This window comes from Nicotiana tabacum, chromosome 20, assembly GCF_000715075.1.
Source record: "Nicotiana tabacum cultivar K326 chromosome 20, ASM71507v2, whole genome shotgun sequence".
NCBI classification, from domain to species: Eukaryota; Viridiplantae; Streptophyta; class Magnoliopsida; order Solanales; family Solanaceae; genus Nicotiana; species Nicotiana tabacum.
In genome coordinates this window covers 120,445,761-120,464,256 of record NC_134099.1, presented here as the reverse complement: position 1 = coordinate 120,464,256, position 18,496 = coordinate 120,445,761, and the positions used below count along the sequence as shown (strand labels likewise).

Here is an 18,496-nt window from a genome sequence, read left to right as displayed (position 1 = left end):
AAGATGCCTTAAAATAGAATAATGTAAAGGCAAGGTTTGTTTGAAACTTCGAACATAACCTAATTATTTCATGCCAAGGAATTTCGATCTTTGTGAACAAAAAATAAAGCAAATGGAAAAATTTGAAAGTTGTAAAAAGGAAAGAAAGCCTTATATATTTATCCAAAATCCTTTTTACAAAAGTCAAATGGCCTCGATACAGAATTCTACAACGGCCAAAACAGCCTAAAAAAAACAAAAGACAAAAACGTCCAAAAGGATCCTAAGTGGCCTAATCTTCACTAGGGGTCGCGTCATCACCTTCGAGGTCTCTGCCACCTTCGGGTTCATCCGACCCCTCAGAATCCCCCTCCTCGGGATAAGCTAGCTTCCTGGCCTTGGCTTCAGATACCTTGGCATTCTTGATTTCAACCAACAAGTCAAAACCCTAAGCTTGAACTCCCTCGAGAGCCTCCCTTCGGGATTGCAACTTCATATGCTCCACCATATTTATCACGTGGTCCAGAGCCGCCTTGGCATCGGCCTTATGCTGGGCCACCCTCTAATTAGTTAGGCCACTCTCTAATTGGCTTAGACTGGATCTCCTCGATCTTTTTAGCCTGTACCAAGTCCTTATCCTTTGCAGCTAGGATCTGGACCTTAGTCAAAGCCAGTTGTGCCTGGGCAATCTCCTTTTCTAAGGCCAGGAGGTCTTATTTCTCTTCCATTATTCGGCCTCAACATTCACAGTATCCACCGCCGCCTGGAGTTGGTCGGTATGGTCAAGTTTCTTTTGAACCTGCGGGTTTGGGTCATTAGCCAGTGTGTCTGAATCATCATCACTAACTTTAAACACTCATCTTACTTGCTCGACCATGTCAGCATGCTCTTTCCGAGCCGCTTCTAGCTCAGCCTGGAGTTTCTCACTGAAAAGTTTGTAAGCGTCCCTCTTCTCAGTAAGCTCCCGAGTCCCAGCCTCATGTTGATCTAACTCTTCCAAATATCGGAGAAATATTTCATGATGAAGCACCGAGGCCTGCAAAAACAAAAAGAGATGTTACGATTGTTTGCGACTTATATCTAAGAACATAATAAGGAGGCATTCGAAGTTACCTAATTTAACGCCTGTTGAGCTTCGTTGAACATGTAGGGTACTTCCACCTCGTCCATCTTCACCTGGTCCTCTTCGGTCACCAAGCACCGAAGATAGCTGGCAATCCCCACAGGGGCGGAGAGAACCTGGGCATCCTCTAGGATAGATATAATGATTGACTGCTTCTGGTCAGGATCTGCACTTGGAGCTGGGAATTGGCCCAGTAATCTCGGACTTGAAGAAGACCCACTGGCTCCTGAAGACGGTACCTTCTTTGGTACCACTAAGTCACCCAACCCGGCGACATCCTCCGAGCCAGTAGAATCTATATCGTCGAAGAAGTTATTGAAAGAATCTGCCATCCCTTAAGGGCCCTCATATAAGCGTTCTTTCAGCATATGAACCTCGTTGATCATGGAGTAGGTAAAGTAAAGGCGACCCAGAGATATTTGTCACCCCAAGTGCATCCTTCGAGGCACTTTCCTATGCTCGAGGAGTACCGGTCGTGGTATCCTTATCGACTCCCTAGATCGGGGCAAAATGGCTTTGCCCCTCTCCGGTTCGGAGGCCTCGGCCACTGCCCCCTCAGCAGCCTTCCTGGCTTGAGGAAATGCGATGTCGCCTTGAACACGGACCACCAGCTCGGAAGCCTCTTCTTATTTGGACTCATCCCTTAGCCAGTGGACTAAATCTAATGGGAGAGTGGCGGTGCTTTCCTTAGGTTTGCGCTCCAGCCTCCTTTTGGGTTTTTCTTTTTCGAGTTTGGGGAACTCGGAGCCCCTTTTCTTTTCTTCTCTTTATCCTTCCTTGGAGCAGGTGATTCAGGGAGGATGTCTTCATCACCGGACAGAGGCCTCATTTTAACATCTTTGGGAAGACCTACAAAGAAAGAAAATGTGAGAAGGAACGCGGCAAGAAAACTAGACGTCATTCATTCAACAGAGGAATCTCACCATGGGAACAGGCCTCCCACCGGCCCTTCCAAAGTTCACACCACGCATGCTCAGAAGCCCTTCTGTGGCACGATGCCCTCGACCCACTTCTTGAGTCGAGGAATTGCATCCGGCATTCGAGCAACGGCTGTACCACGAAACATCGATAAGAAGGGAGGAAAAGGAAAAGTAACAAACGAAATCTTAAAGGCAAGGTTATACTTACGTTTCATGTTCTATTTCTCGGGAACTGGCATGTCCTCGGCCGGGATTAAATTCGATGTTTTCACTCGATCGAATCGACCCAACCAGCCTCAGTCTTGATCCTCATCTATGCTTGATAATGGGACCTTAATGTCCCTATGGGCAAGTTTTATTAATCCCCCTCGATAGAGTCTGGGACTGTACAGACGCATGAGATGATCGGTGGTAAAGGGACACTTCTCAATTTTGCTTACGAATAAGCGGATGAGAATTACTATCCTCCACAAAGAGGGATGAATTTGACTGAGGGTCACCTCATATCTCTTACAGAAGGTGATGATGACCGGGTCCAATGGGCCCAACGTGAAGGGATTAGTGTAAACACTTAAGAAACCCTCCATATGGGTAGTAATCGCTTCATTAGGCGTAGGAACCACCATGTACTTACCAACCCAATCGCAATCCTCCTCGACCTTGGAGAGGAGACTGTTGGTGATCGAACATATATGTATCGAGACAAAGATCGAAGGCTCATATCGTTTTTCGTTGTTTACTCTCTGAAAAACGAGGGGACTATCTGTATATGGTCGAAAACGGGCTTATCTATTGCGTGACAGATCGGGACTGAAACGTGATGGGTTGAAGATTGACCTCGGGTTCCATCGAGCCAAGGTACGAAGTTAGAGCATACGTCTTTAAGGAAACATTATTGGACCAAATAACGGAAGGCTAAAATATCCGCAACCGGTCGGATATCACGGCGGAAATCTCGGCACGTATCAATGAGAAATTGATTAATCAGCAAATCATGAGATTCCTTACGTTTTATAGAATTGTATCCAAAGTAGGACTCCCTTAGTATATAAATGGGGTTTGATTATTTGTAACACACTTTGTAACACGCATCCCCAAGAAATATACTGTTATTACTAGTTCTTATTATCGCATCATTCTGTTCCGATATCGATTAAGGCATTTTTGACTCGAGGGTGACCAACCTTCAAGGCCAAGATTGTTCAACTCGTGTGGTTTGCATTTACTTTTCTATCATTAATTTCAATATTAATCTAATTTCTCAATTTATATCAATTAAGTTAGATCACGTATCCTTAAAACCGCGTATAAATTCAATTGTTATCCGATTTTGAGGGTAAACAATATAATTATTCTCAAAATATAATAAAGATAAAATTAGCATATTTTATATTAGATATTTCGTACTAGAGGAGTAAATTGGAAATTTCTGTACAAGGAAAGCACATTACCTATCATTCTGAAGTGCGTTTGAATTGAAATTAAATTCAAACCGGAAATATGTAATTAATGGAGCAAGTTATTGCTTGAGAAGATTGTGGATCTTTAGTGCACTTTGAATGGAACTTGTTCAAAGTTCAAACTTCTACAGCCGAATCTGATCAACTTGCTGACCAAGGAACATGTTCTTGACCTAACATTAGTTTACAACACTAAAAGGTGGAAGACAAATACTAAAAAGATATAAATAATTTAGAAGATAAAAAGGTGGACATCATTGCTAGAAAATCTACAAAGATTGATGTTTTTATTGGGTGTCCTCGTAGGGACTAAAAGAGTACTGATTGTAGACTACATGTTGACAAACCCCCTGATTCCCTTCACCACAAAGAAAATGAAAATAACTTTTTCTTGTCCTTTTATCTACAATTTAAGATTTTAAGAAACTGTAAAGGATGTTTATAGTAGCTTTTATACTAATAGTAGTAGTGCTGATATTAATAGCAGTAGTGTTGATATTAATAGATAACTTAAGTTAGTTAGACCATAGTTAATAGTGAGTGTAGTTAGTTGAATATTAGTTGTATAAAGATAGTGGGACCACTACTTGTAATAGTTAGTCGTCATTTTAACAAAATATGCTTTCTCCTGTTCCATTGCTTTCTTCTCCCTCTCTCTTCTATAATGGCAATCGCTATTTCTTCTCAATCTGATTGAATAGAGCAAAGTTTACATGGTATCAGAGCTTCGAGTGACTGAATTGAGGGATCTATCACGATATTTGCAGTGAAGATCGAGGAATTTCAGTCCATACATGTTCAAATTTTGTCGATTGTAGAAGATCATTTGTAAACCCTAAGTTTTTTTGTTCAAATGGCGATTGATGAATCAACTAGCAGTACTCCAGACGGAGCAGCTAATAGAGTGATTTCTATGGCTCAAACTCTCGATTACACACATCCACTCTATTTACATCCTTCAGATGCACTGGGTTCTCTCTCTATAGGAATCCAGCTGATTGGGATGGAAAATTACACACTGTGGAGTCGTGCGATGAAATTTGCACTTTTAGGAAGAAATAAACTAGGTTTTGTGGATGGATCTGTTGTGAAAAAGGATTTCGAAGGAGAATTACAAAAACAGTGGGAACGGTGTAATGCAATTGTGGTTTCATGGTTAATGAGCAATGTGAATACAGACCTACTCAATGGAATTTTGTTTCGTTCTGATGCTTTGTTTGTTTGGAAGGATCTCAAGGAGAGATTCAATAAGGTAAACACTTCTCGAGCATATCATTTGCATAAAGCAATTGCTACTATAACACAAGGAGTTTCCTCTGTTTCTGTATATTACTCTAAGTTGAAAGACCTTTAGGATGAGCATGATTCTATAGTTCCTCCTCCTTGTTATGAGAGTGAACAATCTAGGGAACACACTCTATACTTGGAGCGCCAAAAGTTATTTCAATTCTTAATGGGACTGAATGATGGATACAGTCAAGCTAGATCTCATATTTGATGATGAATCTTGAGCCTAACGTAAATCAGGCTTATGCAATGGTAATACAAGATGAAAGTCAGAAAATGCTAACTGGAGGACATTGTGCAATGACATAGAGGATTGAGCCAACTGCTCTTTATAGTAGTAAGGGTACATGGCAGCAATATCAAAAGAAGTATAATTCACACTGGGATTTCTGTAACATGAAAGGGCAAACCAAAGCTGAATGTTTCAAGTTGATGAAGTGTGACTATTGCCAAAAGAAGGGACATCTCAAGGAGAACTGTTACAAACTTAATGGTTTTCCACCAGATTTTAAACCAGAGACGGGCAAACAATATGATTGGGAACCAATATAGTACTGATGTTTATGATCAACATGTGGCTAGCAATCAGCAGACATTTGCATTTGGTCAACAACAACAACAACAACAGACTGTTGCCCCACAGTTTACACCACCTGTATTCACTCAGGATCAATACAATCAAATTCTGCGCATGTTAAAAAAGTCCAACATTACTGAACCAAGTGCTCATATGGCAAGGGCAGGTAATGTAACTTGTCAATCAGATGATGTTATTCTTAAATGGATCATAGACACAGGTGCCACTAACCACATGATTAGTGATGAATGTTTGTTACAATCTAATATTGCTATGCCAGCTGATGATGCAGGGAAAGTACAATTGCCTACAGGAGATTCTGCATAAATTTCACAGATTGGAAATTGCCAACTGACTGGAGGTGACATTATCCAGAATGTCTTATGTGTGCCAGCATTCAAGTTCAATCTTTTGTCTGTGTCTAAGCTGACAAAGGAACTAAATTGCTGTGCTATGTTCTTTCTTGATTTTTGTCTATTTCAGGATCTATACTGGAAAGGTGAAGGAGACTAGTAAGGAGCAAGATGGACTGTATGTGATGTATTCACAAAGGATTAGGAGTAATGCAAATTCTAGAAAGTCTCTAGATGTTCAACAGAAAATAAGTGCAGATGTTTGGCACAAGAGGATGAGGCATGTTCCTATCTCAGTATTGAGAAAAGTCTCTACTTTTAGTAAAGATAGTTTGGCTATAAATCATTGTGATGTATGTTCATTAGCAAGACAAACTAGGATTTCTTTCCCAATAAGTCATAGCAGAGCTGAGGATGTTTTTCAGCTGATACACATGGATGTATGGGGACCTTACAAATCTGTTACATATGATGGAATGCAATATTTCCTTACTCTTGTAGATGATCATACTAGATGGACTTGGATTTTCCTGATAAGGGTCAAGTCTGATGTTATTCTCCTACTACAGAACTTCATTACTATGATACATAATCAGTTTGATAAGAGGATTAAGGTTTTGAGATCAGATAATGGATCAGATTTTTTTAATCACAATTGTAGTACTCTTTTTTCATCATATGGTATTCTACATCAGAGCTTCTGCCCTTACACTCCTCAGCAGATTGGTGTAGTGGAGAGGAGGCATAGACACATATTAGAAACTGTACGGGCTATCAAGTTTCAAGGCGGTTTGCCTTCTAAATTCTGGGGTATATGTGTAGAAGCTGCAGTTTACATCATAAATAGAATACCATCTACTGTGCTGCATAACAAGTCCCCTTATGAGATGCTTTTTCATCGAGCACCAACTTTAGATCATATGAGGATTATTGGCTGTCTTTGTTATGCTACCAGACTTCCCAAGCAAGACAATTTTGGTGCAAGGGTCATCAAAGTTGTAATGATGGTATATGGAGTTCATCAGAAGGGGTACAGGTTGTATGATCTGGAGAATAATACTTTCTTTACTAGCAGAGATGTCGCCTTTTTTGAATCCATTTTTCCCTTTCAGTCCTCACAAGCCTCTCCATTCCCAATTTCTCCTATTATGTCCAATATGCCCCCTATTGATGATTTAGTTCCCTGTGTTTCCATTTCATCACGACATATGTCTCAACCTTCTCTCAAATGGAACCCTTACTTACAGAGATGCCTCTCTCTCATGTAAATCATGCTATTGATCCTCAAGTTGCTTCACCAATTTCTGCTATTGATCCTCCTGTTGTTAACCCTGTTGACAGGCCTAAGAGAACTACTAAGCCACCAATATGGCTTAAGAACTATGTAGTCCCAGGGAAAGGGCCTCAATCTTCCACCAAGTGTTTGTATCCTATTGCATATGTGGTGGCCTACAATGGTTTATCTGGCCATTACCAGAGTTTTATCTCTAAATTCTCATTAGAGACTGAACCTAAGTCTTATGCAGAAGCAACTAAGGATCCTAGATGGATTGATGCTATGAAAGCTGAAATACAAGCCTTAGAAGATAACAAGACTTGGGAAGTGGTGTCATTGCCGCCTGGTAAAAGGGCTATTGGTTGTCGATGGGTATACAAAATAAAGTATAAAGCTACAGGTGAGGTCGAGAGGTTCAAAGTAAGGCTTTTGGCAAAAGGTTATAGCCAAAAGGAGGGTTGGATTATCAGGAAACCTTTTCTCCTGTAGTGAAAATGGTGACTGTTCGATCAGTTATTTCAGTTCTTGCATCTAAGAACTGGGCCATACATCACATGGACATTTACAATGCATTTCTGCAAGGGGATCTCAATAACGAAGTGTATATGACTATGCCTCAAGGGTTTTCTACTATTGCTGGTAAACAACAGGCTTGCAGGTTACTTAAGTCACTCTATGGACTCAAGCAAGCCTCCAGGCAATGGAATATCAAATTGACTTCTGCCTTAATTGCCTCAGGTTTCACTCAAAGCCACCTCGACTACACTTTATTTACAAAATGCTTTGTTGGGAAAACTGTCATCGTCTTGGTTTATGTGGATGATCTTTTGATCACTGGAGATGATGCCACACTCATTCAGGATACTAAGGATGTATTGCAGAAGAATTTTAAGATTAAAAATTTGGGTGAGCTTCGATTCTTTTTGGGCATTGAGTTTGCCAGAAATCAACATGGGATTTTGATGCATCAACGCAAGTATGTGATGGAACTTATTTCTGATATGGGCTTAGCAGGTGCTAAACCTGTGGTTGCACCAGTTGAACTCAGTCAGAAGTTAACAACTGCTGAGTTTGATGCACATCTAGGCTTAGAGAATGATTCACCACTTAATGATCCTGGTAGTTATCAACGATTGATTGGGAGGCTACTTTAATTGACAGTTACTCGTCCAGACATTTCCTATGTTGTCCAAACTCTTATCCAATTTATGCATTCTCTAAGGCCTCTCACATGGAGGCTGTTATCAGACTTGTTCGATACATCAAGCAAAGTCCTGGTGGGAATTCTTATGTCCTTTGTTACTTCCTTTCAATTATAGGCCTTTTGTAATGTTGATTGGGCATCATGCCCTTCCACTAGAAGATCTGTTACAGGTTATATGGTGAAGTTAGGGGACTCCTTGATTTCTTGGAAATCTAAGAAACAAACCACCATCTCCAGGAGTTCAGCTGAGGCAGAGTACAGGAGTTTAGCTTCTGTGGTTGTGGAGATCGTGTGGCTTGTTGGTTTGTTCAAAGAGTTAGGTGTGGAGGTTCAGCTGCCTGTTCCAGTTCATTGTGACAACAAATCTGCTATCCAGATTGCTGCCAATCCTGTGTTTCACGAACGTACTAAGCACATAGATATTAATTGTCATTTTATTCGCGAGGAGATTCAACTTGGTTTGATTCGTCCAGTTTATGTGTCTACTACAGAGCAACAGGCTGATATATTGACAAAAGGCTTGACTTCCCTGCAACATCACTACTTGCTTTCCAATCTAGGAATGAAGGATGTCTTCATACCTCCTAGTTTGATGGGGGTGTAAAGGATATTAATAGTAGCGCTTATACTAACAGTAGTAGTGCTGATACTAATAGTTAACCATTGTATAGTTAACTTAAGTTAGTTAGACCATAGTTAATAGTGAGTGCAGTTAGTTGAATATTAGTTGTATAAAGATGGTGTGACCACTACTTGTAATAGTTAGTCGTCATTTTAACAGAATATGCTTTCTCCTGTTCCATTGTTTTTCTCCCTCTCTCTTCTACAATGGCAACTGCTATTTCTTCTCAATCTGATTGAATTGAGCAAAGTTTACACCTATAAAGAAAGTCATTTGACAACATAAATAGTAAGGACTATTTGTCTATATTGCGCCAAAAAAACGAATAGATAGATGGTTTAGTATAGTTTTAAGTAAATACAAAAAAATAATTTGTTAATTATTTACCATATTTTGATGGTTGAGTGACGAAGGAAAAGAGAGGTAGCATCTCGACTGGCTAGCGATGAGGAGAAAACGTTCCTAATGTATGGGATGCTAATTTAAACACGTTACTTACATAACTCACTACATAGGTTTAAGGAATGCAGGATATTATGGTTCTTCTACCTTGATATAAAGAAATTTATATGAGTAATTGATGACTAATGTCTATATACCTTTGTAAAATAGTAAAAATGATACCGTAAAAGCATTCATGTCTTCTTCATCATCTAGAGTGAGAAACTAGCTGTAATTTGTGAGGTGAGGATAATATCGTCTGCAAAGAATAATTGAGATAATTGTGGGCCATTTTTTTATAATGAAATTGGTTTCCATGCCTGGTAGTCCACTGCATTATTTATTTTCCTGGACAATATTTCGAGACATAGGATGAACAGATAAGGTGGTAGAGGATCACCCTGTATAATTCCTCTTGTGGGTGTAAAAGAATCAGTTGGACTACCATTAATTAAAATAGAGGTTGTAGTTGTGGTAATACAAGACATGATTAATTTAGTAAATTTATTAGAGAAGTTTAGACTTAATAAAGTATTACGAATGAAGGACCATTCTAATTTATCAAACGCTTTTTCTAGATCTATCTTAAGAAGCATACAGAGATTGTTACCCTTGATTGTTTGAAATTTATTAATAATTTCTTTTACTATGATAGCATTATCTGCAGCTCTTTTGATTTGTTGAAAACTAGATTGTGTGGGATGGATAATATGTTCCAGTATTGGCTTTAATCTATTTACTAAAATTTTTGTAATAATTTTGTAAATAGTATTACAAAAACTAATAGGTCTATATTGAGCAATTGTGGATGCGTTATTATTTTTGGGAATAAGACAGATAAAAGTAGAATTATTTTTAGGTCAATTTCATAGTCAGTGAAGACCTTATGACAAAAATATTTATTAGAGTCCCTATAGTGTCCTAGTAATTTTGGTAAAAGAGAGGGTGAAGGCTATCTGGTCTAGGAGCTTTCATTAGTTTGAATGATTTAATAGCATTAAGAATTTCAAAGTTTTGTAAAGGTTGTGTGAGGGATGTTTGATCAGCATGTGTTAGGATGTTTGAAGGAAGAAGTTTTGTTTTTGAAATTGAAATTGTTTTTTGAGTGGTAAATAAGTTTTGATAATAAAAGGAAATGTTATCAAGTATTTGGGTGGGATTAGTTATCCAATTTCCCCTGTGATCTTGAATAGTCATTATTCTATTATGTCTTCTACGATTAATAGTACTTAGGTGGAAAAATTTAGTATTGGCATCCCCATTACTAAGCCAGTCAATACGAGATTTTAGTTTCCAAAAATCTTCTTCTAACCTAAGTATTCTATTAAAATCTACCTTTAATTCATGTTCCAAGTTCTGTAAGAAATTACTAGTTGGATAGTGGATAGATGACTGAATTCCACTTAATCTGGCTAGAATATTCCTCTTTTGCTTAAAAATGTTACCAAAAGTAGACTTATTCCATTCTTGCACTGTGGTTGTGAAATTATCAATGGCAGGAAGTAGTGCTAAGTTGTCCATCCAAGCTTGCCTAACCACAGAATGAAAAGCAGGATGACTAGTCCAAATAGTCTCAAATCTAAATATTTTTTCCTAGGTAAAGGACAGTGTTGAAACTCTAGTCGAATGGGACAATGATCTGAGTGAGTACGGGGAAGGTGTGTAACAAGAGCGTTAGGGTATTGATTAATCCATTCATAGTTAGCAACTATACGATCAATACATTCAAGTATGGTATGCTTCTTATGTCTTCCATTAGTCTAAGTATATCGACTACCTTTATACCCTAAATCAGTCATTTGGCAGTAATTAAGGTAGTCCAAGAACTTATGAGAACGTGAGTTATTTATAGGAAGTCCACCAAATTTATCAGTAGCATGTGTTATTTCATTAAAGTCTCCTCCAATAATCCAAGGTCCTTTATAATTATCATATACAGACATGAGATTTTCCCATAATGATTATCTATTAACTAATTCATTACTAGCATAGATGGAAGTGAATAAAAATTTAAAAGGCAAGGGTTTTACCTGGACATGGCAGTGTATTTCTTGTATAGTGGTGGCTACTAGATCGATAGCTAGAACACTTGATAACCACAAGATTGCAATTCCTCCAGAATGGCCTGTTGTAGCAACTTCAATCATACCATCAAAGTTAAAATCTTCCTTCACACTTTGGTGAGTTTGGCAGTGTGTTTCCAAAAGAACAACTAAAGCTGGCCTATTATAGTCAAGTAAAGACCTAAAGTTACGTCTAAACTCAGTGGAAAGGGCTCCTCTACAATTCCAGATGATGAAATTCATATGATTGTTGGCTTGTTCAGTCATTGGGCTTCTCCTTCTACTCGTCTAGTTGCTCCTGCTCTCTCCTGGACGTAAGCGAAAAGTGGGTAGTAGAAGCATCGCATATTTCCCCACCTCTGGGTTGGTGGTGGGCCTTAGACGAAAGTATACTCTCATTAGATTTGGAGGACACCTTACGAATATTTTTCTTTCGTATTCCTCCTTGTGCACAAATACATTTATTCCATCTAGCCATTCATGTATTGGACGAGTTTCCCTGTTGTATGCGACTGTTGCTTCGAGTTCTGCCTGGATATTCTCGTCTTGTTCTTCTTGATTGGGACTGTGTGGTGGTGAGTTGACTGGTGTTGGTGTTGGTGTTGGTGGAGTTGGTGGTTCCAAGAAAGGGAGAAGTGGTTGTGGATTCGTATAGGGCTGAATCCAGGGTGTTGCTGGGGTCGGGGTGGATAAAACGACATGCAAATGAGATGAGGATATAGGTAAGTAGGATCCCAAATTGGTGTTGGAAGATTCACAGGTTGATATGGCGAGAGGTGTGGTACTTGCATCATTGACCAATGATATCTTGCGAATAGTTTCGTCCCTAGTTGCATTCCTTCCGCTATTATTTGAGCAAGGTCGCGTGGATTGTTGATTAGGATTATCACCTATTGGTGATTGACTTCCATGATGAAAGTTAGGGCATGATTTTGAAGCCCCATCTCTAGCCAAGATGCAAGAGTTAACGGTGCTTGGGGTGATTGAGCTGTGTAAATTATCGTGTTGGGCTCCATTATGAAATGGGATGGAGGAAATGAGATTGGATTCTGAGAGTGGTGTAGCCAATGTATATTCTGGCGTTGGGGGTGGGGTTGTGACCTTCTTAGATAATTGAGGTTGTTGGCAAGCATTGTGTAACTTAGTGGAAATTGTTGAATGAGTGATTGATGGGGATAAGACCGAGTTGGAAGATGAAATTGCAACATGCAAGATAGGAGTATGAGTGTGAGTGGAGGATATTGGCAGTTTGATTGACGGAGTTGGAGTTTGTGTGTTTGAAGGAGAATGAGATATAATAGTGGAGATATCATGATGATGTTAAAACATGGAAGGTAGACTAGGGTTTGAAGAGGTCGAAGGAGGAGAGTTAATAAGTGTTTTACTTTTCTTGTGTGTTGTTTGTGTATTTTGGTGCAGGCTATTAATTATTGCTGACTATATGATGGGTGAGTGAGAGGTTGTGTCTTGCATGTGAGAGAGTTGGTCGTGTCTTATTGCATGCATGTTGGTAGGTTGTGGTGGAGATTGGACCAAATGTGATTGGGCCGAGTTTGTAGGTAAGTTTAGGTGTGCTTGAGTAGTAATTTGTTTGTGTGAAGAATTGGTTAAGTCTGGATTAAGGGAATTAGCAGTGGTGTTGTCTTCAACAACCAATGGATTAAAAGGATTAGCAGGATTATTATGAAGAATTTCTTCCCCAGATGCAGCTTGTTTTATGTGAGAATTAGACGAGTAGTTAACATTATTAAGAGACAGTTTAGTAAAAGGAAGAGTAGCAGGAGTATTAGTCCTATCCATAGGCATACCTGATTTGCGTGTATTCCCTTTGGTGTAGTTAAATTTGCTAGCTGGGTTAGTAGGAAACTTAACAATCTTCCATTCGTCAGTGTTTGAAACAGTGATATTAGTAGGATTAGAATTAATGGGTTGGTTTATAGTAGAGATCTCATTGGGATTAGGCTTAGTTTTGTAAGAACAAACTGATTGATTATGTCCCATTCGACCACACTTAATGCATAACAAATTTAGACCTTCATATAAAATAATCTGTTTATGATGGCCAATAAAAATATGAGTGCATAGTGGATGATCCAAAGGAACCTGAACATACAACCTAGCATAACGTCCCCTTATTGTTGAAGAAGTACAATTATTAATGGCTAATAATTTCCCAATTTTTGCAATATCTAGAAATCATAAAACTCAGTTGGTAACTCAGATAGACGTAGCCAAATAGCAGAGTAATTAATTTTGTTTCAGAAGCCATGAACTTTGGTTCCCATTGCCGAACAGATAAGAAATGATTTAGTATAAATCAAGGTCCATCTTGTATAGCATGAATCTTATTTTCCTCCTTCTGGAATTTAAGCAAGTAAAAATCAGATCCTAAATCTATAAGCGGTAGATTCTGAGTAGGTTTCCATAAAGCATAAATTTTTTGCCTCAGTAATTGGTGTCCGATTTTTTGACCAGTCTGGTCAATCTATAAACTTTGATAAATCAATTATTTACTTTTCAAAGAATTGTCAACCAAATAATAAGAATATTATTCTCTAAATGTTTCGTATGAAGGAAGGACGAAGTTTTGGAAAGTATTTGGGGTTCCCGATTTTTACAAATAAGCCTTCCAAAAATGACTATCAATTCTTACTTGATAACTTTAAAACAAAATTGGCAGGCTGGAAAACTAATTTTCTATCTCGCGCGGGAAGACTAACTTTAATCAAATCTACCCTCAATAACCTTCCTAATACTTGATGCAATATATAAAAATACCTATTTATATACTAAGCTACCTTAATCGGTATCAACGGAATTTTCTATGGGGCACAACTCCTCAAAAGAAAAAACTACATCTCATAAAGTGGTCTACAATCATGCAACCTTTGGAACTCGGGAGGTTTAGGTATACAAAATCTTTGTACAAAAAAATCAATCACTCCATACAAGCCTTGCATGGCGAATGTTCAATAATCCAGAACAGCTGTGGGCAAAAGTCCTTTTACATAATTATGCACGGACGTAATCTTTAATAAATTATAAATGTTCTAATACTTGGCGTAATATAATGAATGTCTGGAACTATTGCAGGTTAGGTTATAAATGGAATATTACAACAGGACAACATGTTAGGTTATGGAATGACTCATGGCTCCAACATAATTTAATAATTAGAAACTATATTTATGGACCTATGCCTCAATTTGAGGAGAATAAATTGGTTTCTAATTATTATTACAATAATAGATGGCACCTAGATAACATACCTTTCGACTTACCCCCGCATATAATTTTCCTAATTAATAATATTTATATGCCACTTGTATCCACTACTTATGACAAAATTTATTGGGATCTAACAGAGAATGGTATCTTCTAAGTTAACTCAATGTACAAGTATCTAAGCATCACTAATACACCTAGTGATACATGCATAAACACCTCGTATAAGTGGATTTGGAAACTTCCAATTCCTCCTAAAATATCCTTTTTTTTCTTTGGTTAATTTGCCATGACAGACTCCCAACAGCTGTATATCTTACACGACTAGGTATTACCAGTTCAGCAACATGTCCACGATGTCATAAAGATACTGAAATAATTAGTCATTTATTTCAACATTGTCCTTACGCACTACATCTTTAGAAATCCCTTAGGGTACCACCTCCCACTAGCACCTTCTCCATACCTCAAAATGATATTATGAATTGGTTGTACAAGCTTATTCATACCCTACTGATTTCGACACCTTACAAAATTCCTTATACCACTATGATTCCTTTTGCATTATGGAAAATTTGGCTTAAAAGAAATAAATTTATTTATGAACATCAAAAGATAAATTTACATATGCCTTCACTGTTATCAAGGGTGGCTGAATATTACTTTTTAACTAATCATTCACTTAAGAAGAATCCAAAGTCCCCTGTCTATATCAAATGGCATCTACCAAATAATACTTTTTACAAATTAAATATTGATGGATCTTTCTCCCCGGCTCAAAGCACCTATGGTATTGGAGGAATTTTCCGTAACCACCAAAGCAATTAGATTATAGGCTTTGTAGGGTCCGTGAAAGCAGACCCCCTATACAAATAGAACTTCTTGCACTCCTCAAAGGATTACAAATTGTTGTCCAACAACGGCTCACACCAATCATCATTGAGACGGATGCCCAAGCAATAATCGGTAAGTTCAAAGCACCTACAATGCACTTTACTAATATCATTAATGATTGCAGGTCATTGCTCCAACAGCTGGGTAGTCCATCAGTTCAAGTTATCTACAGAGAGCAGAATTGTGTAGTAGATAGGTTAGCTAGATATGGAGCAACGCACGCACAGGAACACTGCCTACTTTTTGGGACACCACCACCTTTTGCTATGTCTTGTTATGAACAAGATCACCAGGCACACTCCACAGCAGGATAATTAGGAAGTTTAGTAGGAATGTTACACAATATCTCTCTAGTTTATCTAGCTTATCTTTAATGTGTAATAGTAGAAACTCTTTAGTAGCTACTACTTCTACTACTAGTACTGCTTCCCAAGTGGGAGACCAAGCAACTAGCTCTATCTTTGTACAATGGATGCCCTGTATGCATCCAAGAACCTAATACAGTGTATTTGTTTAGTATGCTATAATATTGTCTATCTTTCCAACCAAAAAAAAGAAATATTTTTAGAACAAACCGTTCGACTAAAGTGGCAGATAAGGACTTAAGGGAGTATCATTCTTTACTTTTTAAGGAATATACATAAATGTTTTCTTCTCTTTGTAAGAACTATAACCTTTTTAACTTGTCACTCTTTTCAAGTACTATAATTTCTTTGAGAAGACATATCAAGTGGAGCTTAACTTAAACATTAATAATATATTAACAATCAAATGGAGGAAGCAGTAAGAGGGAGTGAATGAGCACCGACTAGATGCAAAAAAACAAAAACTCATATGATTATATCAAATAGGTTACATGAGTCTTACAGAATGCAGAATTCAAGAAATTGGTCGGCTAAGAAGAAATTCAAGCAACGACTTAAATTTGATCTTTAGGAATATGGATAAATGTCGGTTGATTCGCCTGCATTATGTTCTTTGCCTGAGAATACCCGACAAATTTACTTTGGATTCAACCTTAAATGTCATGCATGGGTTTGTAAATATTTAATTGATGACTAAGTAATGCTACATATTATTCTCTATGTGTTTCAAAGTCAAAAAGATACTGTCGGAAAAAGAAGAGAAAAGTAAAGAAGAATTAATGTTTACAGAGACTGCCGTTTGATTTGAACTATAAGAGCGATTTAGGATTTAAATTTATTGAATTCTACTCTAGGATTCTCATTAGTATTTAAAATTATGTGTCAGACCTAATATTTGTTGAGATACAGCAAGTTTCTATATATATACATATTTTTACGGCATATTAAAAATTATGGAGTCAAATGAATCCATAGTCAAAATACTACATCCGTCTCTTATACAATAGTATTAATCATTAGTCATACAAGAGCCAGCCCAGGGGCGGCTCTAAGGTAAGGCAAATGAAGCCTTGCCTTAGGCTCACAAATATTAAGGGCCCCAAAATTATAAAATACTACTAGTATATTAGTATTATATAACATATAATTTACACAATTATTATTAACAAAAGACTTCAATTTTTATATTTTTAAAATTTGATCGAGGTTGTATGGCTGAGAGAATAAATAATCACAAATTTTCTCTCTTATTAAATTAAATGGTATATTTACCTTCTTATCAATTCTAATTTTTTTCTTTATGTGCACTTTTTTTTCTTTTTCATGTTTTTGACGATTTCAACTCAGATTCTCTAAAATAGTTATTTCTTTTTGTCATATTTGATTGATCCATACATTAGAAAACAAGTTCTTTTATGTCTTATTTTTTTTAGCTAAGAAATTCTCGAGAGCAGCGACACAAGATTCGAATGAATGGATAATGAGCTCAACCCTCTGCCCTTTTTTCACTTAAATATCATGCTATTGTCCATGTGAGTAGAGTTCGAAATCGTTATGTGAGCCTAACCTCATCATACGTTACACTCTTACCACTAGAGCAAAGTTGTCACGATCCAAAATTCACTAGTCGTGATGGCACCTAACTCGACCCACTAGGTAAGCCAACTAATAGTCAATTCATTCCAAATGAGATTTGTCGGAAAACATTGAGAATTATCTGAACATTTATATATTAACCCAAGGACTGGCAGTACAAATCATGAGCTTCTAAGACATGGAATTTATAAAGCTGGTACAAATAGATACATGATATGTTTGGAAATTATAAACAGATTAGCAAAGTCTAAAACCACCAAGGACAAGTGATAGCTTTATCCGGAATGCATGAACATCTTCAGAGTTAGCTCCCAACATCATCCTCAGCACCGCTCCCAAATCCGTACGCGAGGTGCAGAAGTGTAGTATGAGTACAACCGACCCCTTGTACCCAGTAAGTATCTTGTCTAACCTCGTCGAAGTAGTGAAGATGATTTTTAGTTAAAAGATACTCACTAATATAACCTGTACAGTAAACTAGCAATACAATAATACTATAATAGAAAAGAGTACACGAAGCGAATACGCGAAGAAATAATTGAGTACTAGTAGATATTACAATTTAACATTTTCCAATATCAATCATTTCCTTAGAGTAATAACCAATTAACCACGATAATAACTCCATAACTTTTATAGTGTGAGAAACGTACTCAAGATATCAAGTCAATGGCACGGCAACATTCTTCGTACATTTATCTCATCCTCACCAAATATGCGTATTACGGTACCAACCAGGTGGCAGAAATGTCGATAACAGTAATGGAAAAGTAGGAAATACATTAGTGGAAATAATGAACAAGGAAATACATATGGACAACGGTAACATACTAGGTTGAAGGCATATGAGTAATGACAACAATTAGGAAAGAGGAACATAACTTCACCTAACTAGCATGGTAGAAGTCCTAGTTGTAGATATAACAAATAAGAAGGGAAAGCATGATCTTTATAAGCTAACAATAGAGGCATGAATGGATATTATGGTAGAAGGCTTGTGCTAAAGTGCAACAAAATAGAAACGACATGGATATAAATATAACAGCAGGAAGTAGGCATGATGTTTGCAAGTTAAGCAAGTAGAAGGCATAGGTAACGCAACGACAATTGA

General features: G+C 37.6%; 1 protein-coding gene across 1 annotated transcript; it reads left to right on the top strand.

Annotated features, from left to right (window-relative positions):
* Positions 1 to 4,335: 4,335 nt before the first annotated feature.
* On the top strand, positions 4,336 to 4,836 carry LOC142174521 (uncharacterized). The gene has a single exon (XM_075240331.1). It carries the CDS (start codon positions 4,336 to 4,338, stop codon positions 4,834 to 4,836), a length of 501 nt encoding a protein of 166 aa, XP_075096432.1.
* The last annotated feature ends 13,660 nt before the right edge of the window (positions 4,837 to 18,496 follow it).

What these genes read in the sequence shown, in the direction of transcription:
- LOC142174521 (XM_075240331.1), top strand. Translation starts at nt 4,336, where the DNA reads ATGGCGATTGATGAATCAACTAGCAGTACTCCAGACGGAGCAGCTAAT.